Genomic DNA, 15000 nt, shown 5'->3' with positions numbered 1-15000 from the left:
CCCTGTTAACTGAGAGAAGACTACTGTTACAAGCTGCAAAAATCAAGAGAATCACAGCTTCTTCTTTTGTAAAGTACACACACATACAAAAAAGATAGAACAAATAAAAACTAATGAAAGAAAGAGAAATCAAGAGAATCACAGATGGAAAAAACAATGACTGTGAATGTTTTTTGGCAAAATTGAAAAAAAAAAAAATTTGACAAAAAAAATTGAAAAAAAAATGACAAAATAAAATTGAATTTTTTGTTTTGAAAAAAGAAATTTGAAAAAAAAAATAGAAAAAAAAAAATTTGAAAAAAAAAATTGAAAAAAAAACAAAAAACTTTTTTTTTGACAAAACAAATTTTGAAACAAAATTTTGAAACAAAATTTTGAAACAAAATTTTGAAAAAAAAGTTGACCCGGAGCCTGTCGGAATAATACATTTTCCTCATATTTGAAATTGTGCTCCAAAAGCAGAAAAACATGAAAAAAAGTAAATATTTTGCTCCTGCTGTTAAAAACATATAAAAAGCAATGAATGAATCAACATGTGAGAGGAGATAAGCGCGAGTAGCAAAGACGTTTCAACACGGCTTTAAAATCCTTTTGAACTCAAAAAGCCGTGGCAGAGATCGACCGGTGTTTTGGTTTAAACAGCGACCCTGTTAACTGGAGACTCTCAGCCGGATGCATCCCTCATAAACGTCTTTAGACGATCATTAAATATCTGATGAGGATATCTTAATAAAAACTAAACTAGTTTGCATTCCCAGGAACTCCCTCTGTGTTTCAACAGCTGTGTAAACTCCACAAACACTGACACGTTCAGCTGAAGGTCTCCAGTTTACAGGGTCACTTTTAAAACTGGAACACCGGGAAGACTACTGTTACAAGCTGCTAAATCAAGAGAATCACAGCTTCTTCTTTTGAAAAGTACACACACATACAAAAAAGATAGAACAAATAAAAACTAATGAAAGAAAGAGAAATCAAGTGAATCACAGATGTGTGTGATGTTATTGTGGACGGCGGAATTAATCTACCAATCAGACACGTTTAGCATTGCAGGACCCGCCCCCCTGAAAGTCCTGGGACCTTTGAAAAGTACCACCCCACTAGCAGGGGCTTATTAGAGGGGAGATTATCTACCCCTGAACTAACTTTAGACCCTGGTTCCTCCGGTCAAAAAACACTTTAAGCTTCTTTAACAAAGTTTCTCTGCAGGTCTCACATCACTGCAAGAACTTCTTCTTATTAGGGTGAGAGTGAAGTTAGTTGCCATAGTGATGGCTACACTGTGACTGATCCTCTCTGTTTCTAGACGAAGAAATGAAGCCAAAACATGCAAACAGAAATAAACAGAGAGAAAATCCATACGGTGCTTTAGTCCTGACATAATGAATATTAATGCAACTCGTCTTTTATCCTCAGTTTCCTGAAACAAACACAGTAACACACCAACACACACCAACACACACCAACACACACCAACACACACAATTCCCTTTAATCAATTTCAGCACTGTGATTGGCCGACAGCCATTTCCGCCATCAAAGAAAGTCGACGGATTCTCTCAGCTGGAAAGAGAGGAGGCGCTCTGTGTTACATGACAGAGAATAAGGACACACACACACACACACACACACACACACACACACACACACACACACACACAGAGTGCAGATGGTTCAGCATTATCTCTCTGCCTTTTACAGTCTCTCTCATCCCTCTCTTGCTTCATGTTTGTTTCTTTCCTTATGAAGTTTGTTTTGTGTGTTTGTTTGTTTGCATGTGTGTCTGTTTGTTTTTGTGTGTGCCAGTCTGAGTCTCAGAAACTGTCAGAGCATCTCTTTCTAACCAAAGAAATGTGTCTCCAGAAAATGTCAATGTTTGACATTTCTAAGCGGATTGGCATGAGGCGTCTCAATCTGGATCTAAACTCTTGTATATTTTGAACTGACTGAACATCATTGAACTGAATTCATTTCAGTCAAACTGTCCCTGAGAGTGTGACTCTTTGCTTCCACATTTAGTCTACAAAATTTAAGACGTTTGTACTAAAAATTGTTAAGGTCAACAAACAGTCAGAAGAAAAATCTCTCCCTCTGAGTGATTCATTATAGATGGCAGAATCAGAAAAACACATTATCACCCAATAGATGTGTCAACACACACTCACACACACACACACACACTAAAAGTGTTTTCTTGTCCCATGTCTCTAAGGACAGAAGTGTTCTGTGTGTGTGTGTGTGTGTGTTTTAGAAAAGACACAAAGACTTTTTATCTTTAAAGAAGGATCTGTTCTCCAGTCAGTGGATTAAAGTCATCAAATATCTGCACTGTCACTGCTGCAGCTGCTTTTCCTCTTTAGTATACGGTAGGTGTGATAATCTCTCCGACTGTTCTCCTTGTTCTGTACGTGGAAATACAAGAAGTGAAAATGCAATAAAATGTTAAATTAGATCTTAAAGCTGGGGTTGGTGTTCAGATTATACTGGTTGATGGTAATCAATACATAATGTGTTCTTAAAAAAGTGGTAAAAAAAAGCTGCTATCTACAGCCGGAGTAAACCTGGGAAAACACCAACCAATCACAGTTTTTGGGTCCCAAAATTTTAAACCAATCAAATCCTGTCCTGCCGTTCTGCCCGCCTCCTGCAGAGCGTACATGTCCCCGGCGGTCATTCCCCGTCTCCTGCCTCTGCTTCCCCTGACTCTACTGACTGCCCCTCTCGCTCCACCTCGGGCCTGTCCCCTCTGACCCCATGAGGGGCTTTGTTCAGGACTGTAGTCCGGATCAGAGTCTAAAAAGCTCTCACCACGGGGGCTCTGACAAGCAGAAGAATTAATGACATTTAGTAAGTCCTACAGAAAATGAAGCTCTAATGAAAGTTCAGACAGGAAGACTATAAAGCAATCACAGCAGTTGTTTAACTCTCTCTCCATTGTTCAATAGCTCACCTGCTTCCAGCTGCAGGCTCCAGAGCTGTCATTGGCTAATCATCAGCGGTGTTATCCAATAGCTCAGTGGCACGCCCTTATCGTCAGCCTATCAACTCTCTGCTGTCTTTTTAAATGTGTCTCTCTCTCCTGCTAGTACCGTCTTGCATTGATGGTGCGCACCCCTCCACCTCTACATCTCCACCTGGTCTCTGCAAGTCTTCAATTCCTAGACTTCATCAACCACCACCACCAGTGTCTGGACTCTAGGGGGATTTCTTCAGCTGCTAAATTCATGCATCCTACGCTCACAAAGTTATCCCCATAGAGTCCTTACGCCAAAGATTTCTGTCAAGTTCCATCATTCATTCAGTCGTAATAAATAACCTTTAATATTCAAATTGTGTCTCTCCTGATTGAAATATATATGTACTGTAGCGTCCGTCCGGACGCTGTAGGGATGACGAGCCGATTGGTGAACACGTTGATCTTTAATAACCGGTCACTGTCGGCCGTTACCACGACAACCAACAAAGCAACAATCAATGTTTGAATGAATGAAGAACTTCTCCTCTTGTCTCTCCTCTCTCCCGCTCACACACTCTACACCTCTCCTGATGCCTTCACTGACCGTCAACACTGTAGGAATTAAGAACATCTACACTGAACATGTTTAACAAACAGTAGAGCTGTTACAGTGTTATATATGTGTTATAACTTATCTCCTGATATCGTGTCACCAGGACAACTGGATAATGCTAGCATGACAGTTGTGAGTGCTAACAGCAGCCATGTTTGTTTGTGTTTTTAACTTTCACTATGAGAATGTTTTGGTGAGGACCGGTTTTGAATCAGTCACCATCATATGGTCGAGAATCAGCGGCGCTCGTGTGTGTGAGGGGGGGGCGTGGTTTTGGAGGAGCTCCGAGGGGCTTATCTCAGATAAGGGTGAAATTAGCTTTATTGTTTTGCCTGATAAAACTAAAAATTACAACATTTACCCATAAGGACAGAAATACCAACTAAAAACAACAACGATGAAAACATCAATAACAACAACCAGCCACTACAAAAGATAAAAAACTCTAATCCTAAAAACAACAACAGCATTATTAATATCGATCAGAGTCCCTCATTCCTCTTTGGTTAAACTACTCTGAAGGTAAACAGACTGAAAGATATTGATCTGTGTATCGACCAATGAGTTCCTCTGTCACCGATAATAACTAGGGTTAAACCTTCTGTCTGCTGACTCCCACCTCCTGTTACTCTCTCACTTCTCCACCTTTCCACTGAGGCTCTCAGACTGACACCTGTCCCCTGTAATGAGCGTCCCTCTCTGTGGTGGTTAATGGTATGAGCGGCCCTCTCTGTGGTGGTTAATGGTATGAGCGGCCCTCTCTGTGGTGGTTAATGGTATGAGCGGCCCTCTCTGTGGTGGTTAATGGTATGAGCGGCCCTCTCTGTAGTGGTTAGTGATATGAGCGACCCTCTCTGTAGTGGTTAGTGATATGAGCGACCCTCTCTGTGGTGGTTAGTGATATGAGCGGCCCTCTCTGTGGTGGTTAATGATATGAGCGGCCCTCTCTGTGGTGGTTAATGATATGAGCGGCCCTCTCTGTGGTTAATGATATGAGCGGCCCTCTCTGTGGTGGTTAGTGATATGACAACCCTCTCTGTGGTGGTTAATGGTATGAGCGGCCCTCTCTGTGGTGGTTAATGATATGAGCGGCCCTCTCTGTGGTTAATGATATGAGCGGCCCTCTCTGTGGTGGTTAGTGATATGACAACCCTCTCTGTGGTGGTTAATGATATGAGCGGCCCTCTCTGTGGTGGTTAATGGTATGAGCGGCCCTCTCTGTGGTGGTTAATGGTATGAGCGGCCCTCTCTGTGGTGGTTAGTGATATGAGCGGCCCTCTCTGTGGTGGTTAATGGTATGAGCGGCCCTCTCTGTGGTGGTTAATGGTATGAGCGGCCCTCTCTGTGGTGGTTAATGATATGAGCGGCCCTCTCTGTGGTGGTTAATGGTATGAGCGGCCCTCTCTGTGGTGGTTAATGGTATGAGCGGCCCTCTCTGTGGTGGTTAATGGTATGAGCGGCCCTCTCTGTGGTGGTTACTGATATGAGCGGCCCTCTCTGTGGTGGTTAGTGATATGAGCGGCCCTCTCTGTGGTGGTTAGTGATATGAGCGGCCCTCTCTGTGGTGGTTAATGATATGAGCGGCCCTCTCTGTGGTGGTTAGTGATATGAGCGGCCCTCTCTGTGGTGGTTAATGGTATGAGCGGCCCTCTCTATGGTGGTTAATTGTATGAGTGGCCCTCTCTGTGGTGGTTAATGGTATGAGCGGCCCTCTCTGTGGTGGTTAGTGATATGAGCGGCCCTCTCTGTGGTGGTTAGTGATATGAGCGGCCCTCTCTGTGGTGGTTAGTGATATGAGCGGCCCTCTCTGTGGTGGTTAATGGTATGAGCGGCCCTCTCTGTGGTGGTTAATGGTATGAGTGGCCCTCTCTGTGGTGGTTAATGGTATGAGCGGCCCTCTCTGTGGTGGTTAATGGTATGAGCGGCCCTCTCTGTAGTGGTTAATGATATGAGCGGCCCTCTCTGTAGTGGTTAATGATATGAGCGGCCCTCTCTGTGGTGGTTAGTGATATGAGCGGCCCTCTCTGTGGTGGTTAGTTATATGAGCGGCCCTCTCTGTGGTGGTTAATGGTATGAGCGGCCCTCTCTGTGGTGGTTAATGATATGAGCGGCCCTCTCTGTGGTGGTTAGTGATATGAGCGGCCCTCTCTGTGGTGGTTAGTGATATGAGCGGCCCTCTCTGTGGTGGTTAGTGATACTGATCATGTATTGGTGGGTGAATTGATCAGACTTACCAGGACGATGATCTCCGTGCACTGACTGTAGTTTCCCCGAGGAGCCCAGCTGCCATTGGACTGACACTCTCTGTACACCCTGTCTACACACACACACACACACACACACACACACACACACACACACACACACACACACACACACAGAGTTAGAAAGATGAAGGACATATTGGAAAGTTGCTAATTGGAAGTTGTTGGTTGTTGAGTTTGTTGGTGTTCTTCAGGGAGATAATAAAGAAGGAAAGAAGAAGGAAGAGGAGTAGAAGGAGAAGACAACAAGCAGAAAAGAGGAAGGGGAAGAAGATAAAAGAGGGGAAAATGTCCATGGGAGGGAAGGAAAAGAAGTAATTGAAGAAGAAGATAGAAAAACCTGAAAATACAAGAAGAAAAAGAGGAGGAAAAAGAAGGAAAAGAGAAGACAAGGAACAGAAAGGGGGAGAAGAAGAAGATAAAAGAGGGGAAAATGTCCATGCGAGGGAAGGAAAAGAAAATGAGAAGTAATAGAAAATAGAAAAAACATAAAATACAAGATGAAAAAGAGGAGGAAAAAGAAGGAAAGGAGGGAAGAGGAGTAAAAGAAGAAGACAAGTTGCAGGAAAGAGGAGAAGAAGAAGATAAAAGAGGGGAAAATGTCCATGGGAGGGAAGGAAAAGAAGTAATTGAAAAAGAAGATAAAAAAACTGAAAATACAAGAAGAAAAAGAGGAGGAAAAATAAGGAAAAGAGGAGAAGAGGAGTAGAAGGAGAAGACAAGGAGCAGGAAGGGGGAGAAGAAGATAAAAGAGGGGAAAATGTCCATGCGAGGGAAGGCAAAGAAGAAAAGAAGTAAAAGAAAATACTAAAATACAAGATGAAAAAGAGGAGGAAATAAAAGAAAATGGGGGAAGAGGAGTTGAAGAAGAAGACAGGGAGCAGAGAGGAGGAGAAGAAGAACATAATAGAGGGGAAAATGTCCATGGGAGGGAAGGAAAAGAAGAAAAAAAGTAATAGAAAATAGAAATACTGAAAATACAAGAAGAAAAAGAGGAGGAAAAAGAGGATAGAGGAGTTGAAGAAGAAGACAGGGAGCAGAAAGGAGGAGAAGAAGAAGATAAAAGAGGGGAAAATGTCCATGGAAGGGAAGGTAAAGATATAATAGAAGAAGATAGAAAAACCTGAAAATACAAGAAGAAAAAGTGGAGGAAAAGAGGGAGGAGGAGGACAAGACAAAAATATAAAGAAAGGAGCAAAATAAGGTGAAAAATGAAAAAGCAAAAGGGTTTGATGACAAAGTAAAGAGAAGAGAGAAAGAACAGAGGAAACAGAAGAAGAGAAGAAGGAGAAGGAGAGGAAACAGAAGAAGACAAACACCTCCTCTTTCATGGTCTGTGCATGTCTAAGGTTCCTCTATCTCAAGAATACCACTCTTCTTCTTCTTCTTCTTCTTCTTCTTCTTCTTCTTCTTCTTGTACCCTTCCTGTGTGTGTAGCCGTGTGTATTATTTGTGTATTTCTAACATGTGCTGCCAACATGAGCCGGACTCCCCATGAAGAAGACATCTTGTATCTCAGCAGGACTGTCCTGCCTGAATGAAGGATAAATCAAATACAATTACTATCCAACTATTCAAAACGTTGGATCTTCCTCCGTCCGTGTGTCTCAAGCAGCTGAAGCGTAACTACAGCAACGCCAGAGAGCTGTGATCTGGTCCTAACTGGTGTCGCTGCACCCCCCGAGTCCCACGAGGAAGAGGAGGGGGCGATCTCATGCAGTCGGCTCGATCAATAAGTCCAGGCTTAGCTTCTCCGCTGACTGATTAGAAGAATGGATCGATACACCCACTCAGGGCTGGTGACAGTTAGCTCATTAGCATGTATGTTAGCTGAGCCTCGGCCAATCAGAGGCGAGAGATTTGATGAAATTGGAAGCGAGGCAGAGAGGCTTTCTCGCAGTGATGATGAGGACGACAGAGTGAGACTTAAGCTCCAGCTGGTTCAACACACACACACACACACACACACACACAGAAAGACATACACACTGATGACTCATGCTATTTAGTCAGATCAACAAATAAACCTCTAATTAAGCAGGATACTTAATGCCACCCACACACACTCATTAATACACTCACACTAACACTTTAATACGAATACACATCTCACTGCACACACACACACACACACAAACACACACACACACACTTTGGGAATGAATGCAATGGAGCCACTTGGCAGCAGATTTGAAGTCACAGGTCTGCTGTTGCTGCGTCTCCTTGCTGTTTGCTAAGGCTCACAGAGCTGAGCTGTGATTGGCTCAGACTTAATTGTTAACTCCTGATTGGCCAAGGACTGAGGAGGTATGAAGATGAACACGCAGAGACCGACACTTAGACTACCGTTCCGTATCAATCCGTTAGAAAGGATGCAAATTAACAACACTTGTTAGTTGGTTTCACTTTGTCACACAGTCGGAGACAAAGGGGAACTTACTGGTGGTGTTGTAGTGGATGCCATTGAACTGTTCAGGACAGGGTCTGGAGATCAGCTCTCCTGCTGCACTGCGGGGCCAACAGGTTCCTATACCATCCACAGACAGGTCACAATACAGACCTGCAGACAGACAGTCGTCATACATGAGAGGAGGATCAAGCCTTTGGACCTACAAAAGTACTGATTAGTGCACAAGCATTTATGGAGCGAAGCCTGGGAGCTAGTTCAGGGAGGCAACTCGAGCTGCACTGACTTCATGACATAGACCGTATAAATAATGAACGTGGTATCCGTGACGTCACCCATCTGTTTCTGGAGTGCAGTTTTGAAGCAAGTGGCAACCTCCGGTGTAAAAATACGAGTGGCAGTGCTAAAAACTGCAGTTCAGTCAGACAACTCACGTTTAAATTATTTATTGTAGCAGCAAATACATATTCATGTTTGCCGCCTCATCACTCCCTGCAGATAAGTTTACATGCAGACTTTGAGGAGTGATGAGCAAAACATACTAAACCACCCCCCGGAGCCTGCAGGTGGAAGCTGGGGAGGCGGTGGGGAAGAAGAAAGTATCAGCAATAGGCACGTCCATATTTTATACAGTCTATGTTTTGAAGCCAATCGTTGGCCGGAGCAATATTGGAAATGCCATAAAGAGGCGGGCTTTGAGACTCCTCGCCAACAGCTACAGTGTTCCCGCCTGTTAATCAAGTCAGCTGTGCCTCTCATGATGGAAAACTCATAATCTTAATATCTTTGAATTTCCTGTTATGAAAAAATTCACACCCCGTACAGTGTGTGCAGATCGAGGAATGAGCTATCCAGACTAGTCAAACTTTATTTATAAAGCTTATTTAAAACAACCTCAGTTGACCAAAGTGCTGTACAGATACTAAAATACAATATAATCATACACAAATATAACAATAAATAGAAACAATAAAAGAATAGTAAGAGCTCAATTTAGGAAATGAAAGAGTACAAAAGTAAAAAGCCAAGGGTTCTTGTTTAGCTGGGACTGAACACCAAGGAGAAAAGATGGGTTTTCAGGAGTGTTTTAAAGTGCTCAACAGACTGTGCAGCTCTAACCTGGAGAGGTAGGATACACTCTTTGTTTTTTGTACCAGACTGTAAACATGTTTATTTCTGCTGTAGAGATCGGCTTTTTTCCCATTCATGTGTATGTGACTTACGGTACTTCCTGAGCCAGCCTCAAGTGGACACTCGATGAACTGCAGCTTTTAACACTTCCCAGTTGTCTTCAATTCTCACGGCCGGAGTTTGCCGCTTGCTTCACACTTAACATGCATCATTCCCACGATCACATGACAAACATATCCAACTAATCTGGCGGTCTATTTAAACTGCAAGATTACGAGTCTCTGCCTCTGCTTAGCTTTTGCTCCAGCTGCCCTCCTCACCACCATCCCAGCATCCACCTGCATGCTCCTCCGACTATAGGTGGATGTTGTCTGTCAATTTTGGTATGTAAAAATAAAACTGCAAGGAGGCATGATGGTTGGAGCCTTGAAAAACAGAAGCAATGTTCAGCTGCTGCTGCAATAAACAGTTCAAAGCATTAAATCGTGGGTTCTGACTGAAATACACTATATTACCAAAAGTATTCGCTCACCCATCCAAATGATCAGAATCAGGTGTCCTAATCACTTGGCCGGGCCACAGGTGTATAAAATCAAGCACCTAGGCATGCAGACTGTTTTTACAAACATGTGTGAAAGAATGGGTCGCTCTCAGGAGCTCAGTGAATTCCAGCATGGAACTGTCATAGGATGCCACCTGTGCAACAAATCCAGTCGTGAAATTTCCTCGCTCCTAAATATTCCACAGTCAACTGTCAGCTTTATTATAAGAAATGGAAGAGTTTGGGAACAACAGCAACTCAGCCACAGAGTGGTAGGCCATGTAAACTTACGGAGAGGGGTCAGTGGATGCTGAGGCGCATACTGCAAAGAGGTCGCCGACTTTCTGCACAGTCAATTGCTACAGAGCTCCAAACTTCATGTGGCCTTCAGATTAGCCCAAGTACAGTACGCAGAGAGCTTCATGGAATGGGTTTCCATGGCCGAGCAGTTGCATCCAAGCCATACATCACCAAGTGCAATGCAAAGCATCGGATGCAGTGGTGTAAAGCACGCCGCCACTGGACCATAGAGCAGTGGAGACGCGTTCTCTGGAGTGATGAATCACGCTTTTCCATCTGGCAATCTGATGGACGAGTCTGGGTTTGGAGGTTGCCAGGAGAACGGTACATTTCGGACTGCATTGTGCCAAGTGTGAAATTTGGTGGAGGAGGAATTATGGTGTGGGGTTGTTTTTCAGGAGCTGGGCTTGGCCCCTTAGTTCCAGTGAAAGGAACTTTGAATGCCTCAGGATTGGTGAGGATAGTGTGACCTCACCAATGCGCTTTTGGAAGAACGGTCAAAAATTCCTATAAACACGCTCCTCAACCTTGTGGACAGCCTTCCCAGAAGAGTTGAAGCTGTAATAGCTGCAAAAGGTGGACCGACATCATATTGAACCCTATGGGTTAGGAATGGGATGGCACTTAAGTTCATTAGAGTCAAGGCAGGTGAGCAAATACTTTTGGTAATATAGTGTATATCAAATACCTCTGCAACACCGTGGCTTTGTGGACCCTTGTGTCACCACCTCTATCTTTTCTCAATTTTTACATCCCTACCCAAGACTGCAACTTTAGTGACAGTCTTAGTCAAGTGAATTAAACAGTCAGCTGTACAAACCTGAAGTGTTGCTGATGGTGAACGTCTGGTTTAGCAACGCCAACGTCCTCGCTAGTTCAGGAACAAACGAGAAAAGGAAGATAAACAGGCAGGTAACATCAGTTTTCACACGTTTGTTGTTTGAGATTAAAGATGTGAGACAGGCAGGATGTTACCTGTCAGGTTTGTGGACAGCAGGATCAGAGTGTCACAGGTTAACTCTGCTGGGGAAACTCGTCCACTGAACAACACGCAGACACACACCACCTGGAAGACACAGATTCAGGGTCTGGATTGTTTACCTATCATGACAGATGGACTGAGAAACAGTCAGACATGAGTAGACAAGTAGGAAGACGAGTGGGAAGACAGGTAAACAGACATATGAGTACACAGGTAGACAGGCAGATAGAGAGGAAGGTAAGGCTGAATGTAACCTGTAGGAATACATCAATCAATCTTCATTTATATAACGCCAAATCACAACAAACGTTATCTCAAGACGCTTTTACACAAAGTCTCTATGTTAAATTATCAACAACTCAACATCAAGAGAGGGTCTGACTCAGGCTGATCTCATCTTAATCCACCATGAGCAGAGCACTTTGCAGCATTTAGCAAGTTACAGATACAAGAACAAACTTCCTTTAACAGGCAGAAACCTCCAGCAGGACCAGACTCATGTTAGACACACATCTGCTGAGACCATGTTGGAGAGAGGGATAGAGGGAGATTAAAGGAGAAGGAGATCACACAGAATATCTATCTCACAGAATATCTATAGATAGATAGATAGATAGATAGATAGATAGATAGATAGATAGATAGATAGATAGATAGATAGATAGATAGATAGATAGATAGAGAGATAGATAGATAGATAGATAGATAGATAGATAGATAGATAGATAGATAGATGGATGGATGGATGGATGGATGGAGGTAGGGACGGATGGAGGATAGATAGATGGAGGGAGGGATGGCGGGAGGTAGGAACGGACGGAGGATAGATAGATGGATGGAGGGAGGGAGGGACGGATGGAGGATAGATAGATAGATAGATAGATAGATAGATAGATAGATAGATAGATAGATAGATAGATAGATAGATAGATAGATAGATAGATAGATAGATAGATAGATAGATAGATAGATAGACGGACGGAGGATAGATAGATGGATGGAGGGAGGGAGGGAGGGAGGGAGGGAGGGAGGGAGGGAGGGAGGGAGGGAGGGAGGGACGGATGGAGGATAGATAGATAGATAGATAGATAGATAGATAGATAGATAGATAGATAGATAGATAGATAGATAGATAGATAGATAGATAGATAGATAGATAGATAGATAGATAGATAGATAGATAGATAGATAGATAGATAGATAGATAGATAGACGGATGGAGGAGGGAGGGAGGGAGGGAGGGACGGACGGACAGAGGATAGATAGATAGATAGATAGATAGATAGATAGATAGATAGATAGATAGATAGATAGATAGATAGATAGATAGATAGATAGATAGATAGACGGATGGAGGAGGGAGGGAGGGAGGGAGGGACGGACGGACAGAGGATAGATAGATAGATAGATAGATAGATAGATAGATAGATAGATAGATAGATAGATAGATAGATAGATAGATAGATAGATAGATAGATAGATAGATAGATAGATAGATAGATAGATAGATAGAAAGAAAGAAAGAAAGAAAGAAAGAAAGAAAGAAAGAAAGAAAGAAAGAAAGAATGAAAAGTGGACAGGTTGGTACAAATGGAGATAGACAGGCAGGCAAAAAGACAGATGGACAATCAGTGGAGGGAGACAGGAAGATGTTAAGACAGGTGGACATACAGTACCAATCGAAAGAAGGACAGAAAAGCTGATAGACGGGCAGGAAGGGATGAAGTTAGAGAAACAGGTAGACAGACATACAGATGGATTGGTTGAATGATGAGAAGACAGGAGGGTATACAGACAGAGATAGACTTGCAAGTAGACAGACAGGCTGAAAAGGAAGGCTAATAAACAGGCAGACAGACAGGTGGACACACAGGTAGAGACAGGCAGATACACAGACAAGCTAGAAGGCAGGTAGACATGCAGACGGATAGATACACAGACAGGTAGACAGGATGACAGACAGGAGCCGGTCTGTCCACTCTTTAATAAGCACATTAAACATCTCACAGACAGACAGCCTCTCAGGATCCAGGACAGGAATACCAAAGTAATAAAAGTTAAAAATAAATCAGATATTAAAAAATGTCTGAGTTTGATCTAATTTATAACTTTGTTTCAGTTTTTCTCTCTGACATGCTGTTGTTTCCACAACATGGCGAACAGTCGCTCCATCACTCAAGCTGTTCTTAAATGACTGATCATCACGTGACTGACTGACTGAGGGGGGGGATATCAGCTGATCCTCCCCAGACGCTCTGATCTGATTCCAGAAGAGATTCACTCGGCTCTGACTCATTAATTCAACAATTAGAGTGGTTAAATAAGATCAGTCTGTTAATTATTCACTGATTATGATTCATTGAGCATGACTGCATACTTCATACTCACACTCACACACTGACACACACACACACAGATAATAATAAGACCGCAAGCTGGGAGCAGCACTCGCTCATCCTCGTGCTGGGGTTGTGGTTTTTTGGGGAAGCAGCAGCTCAGAGGTAGAAGTCACATGAATACTTTGACTCTGTGTAGAATCAGTGAAAGTAAAAGTCATGATCTAACAGAGAAGCACGCTCAGGCTGGCTTTAAGCTTTGCAGCAAGGCCATCATTCTTAAAGGGCAACATGTCAATAACAACGTGACGTGACGTGACTTGACGAGGCGTGACTTGACGAGGATTGAAGTGAGGTGTCGTGTCGTGACGTGAGTTACAAAGCCGTACGATAAGATCAAAATTACTTAAATTAAAAATAATTTCTCCACTGGAATATTTGTTTTGGACATTTACTGCTTTATAATATGACAAGACATTTGTATGTTTGACTCCCCCGCTGAATAATAGAACAATTAGACGTGTCGTGACAAGGCGTGACTTGACGTGACGTGACTTGATGTGACTTGTCGTGACTTGACATGACTTACGTGACTTGATGTGACTTGACGTGACTTGACGTGACTTGACGTGACTTGACGTGACGTGACTTGACTTGACTTGACCTGACGTGACTTGACTTGACCTGACTTGACCTGACTTGTTGTGACTTGTTGTGACTTGACTTGACTTGACGTGACTTGACTTGACTTGACGTGACGTGACTTGACTTGACTTGACGTGACTTGACGTGACTTGAAGTGACTTGACGTGACTTGACTTGACTTGATGTGACTGGACGTGACTTGACGTGACTTGTTGTGACTTGATGTGACTTGACGTGACTTGACGTGACTTGACGTGACTTGTTGTGACTTGATGTGACTTGACGTGACTTGACGTGACTTGACGTGACTTGATGTGACGTGACTTGACTTGACGTGACTTGACTTGATGTGACTTGATGTGACTTGACGTGACTTGACGTGACTTGACTTGACTTGACTTGACTTGACGTGACTTGACGTGACTTGACGTGACTTGACTTGACTTGATGTGACTGGACGTGACTTGACTTGACTTGACGTGACGTGACTTGATGTGACCTGACGTGACTTGACGTGACTTGACTTGACTTGACTTGACGTGACTTGACGTGACTTGACGTGACTTGACTTGACTTGACTTGACGTGACTTGACGTGACTTGACTTGACTTGATGTGACTGGACGTGACTTGACTTGACGTGACGTGACGTGACTTGACGTGACTTGACGTGACTTGACGTGACTTTACTTGACATGATGTGACTTGACATGATGTGACTTGACTTGACGTGACTTGACGTGACTTGATGTGACTTTACTTGACTTGACGTGACTTGACGTGACTTGACGTGACTTGACTTGACATGACTTGACATGACATGACT

At 43.2% G+C, this 15000-nt stretch overlaps 1 protein-coding gene across 1 annotated transcript in view; it reads right to left on the bottom strand.

Moving 5' to 3' along the window:
* crhr1 (corticotropin releasing hormone receptor 1) overlaps positions 1-15000 on the bottom strand; it is a 33722-nt gene that overhangs the window by 7342 nt on the left and 11380 nt on the right. The window contains exons 2-5 of the mRNA XM_034711679.1: positions 11188-11278; positions 11033-11083; positions 8274-8393; positions 5804-5886 (exon numbers count right to left, since the gene is read on the bottom strand). Of these exons, the coding sequence (XP_034567570.1) occupies positions 5804-5886; positions 8274-8393; positions 11033-11083; positions 11188-11278 (345 nt within the window). The remainder of the gene's footprint in view (positions 1-5803; positions 5887-8273; positions 8394-11032; positions 11084-11187; positions 11279-15000) is intronic.

This window comes from Notolabrus celidotus, chromosome 20, assembly GCF_009762535.1.
Source record: "Notolabrus celidotus isolate fNotCel1 chromosome 20, fNotCel1.pri, whole genome shotgun sequence".
NCBI classification, from domain to species: Eukaryota; Metazoa; Chordata; class Actinopteri; order Labriformes; family Labridae; genus Notolabrus; species Notolabrus celidotus.
This window is presented reverse-complemented; position numbering and strand designations above follow the sequence as displayed.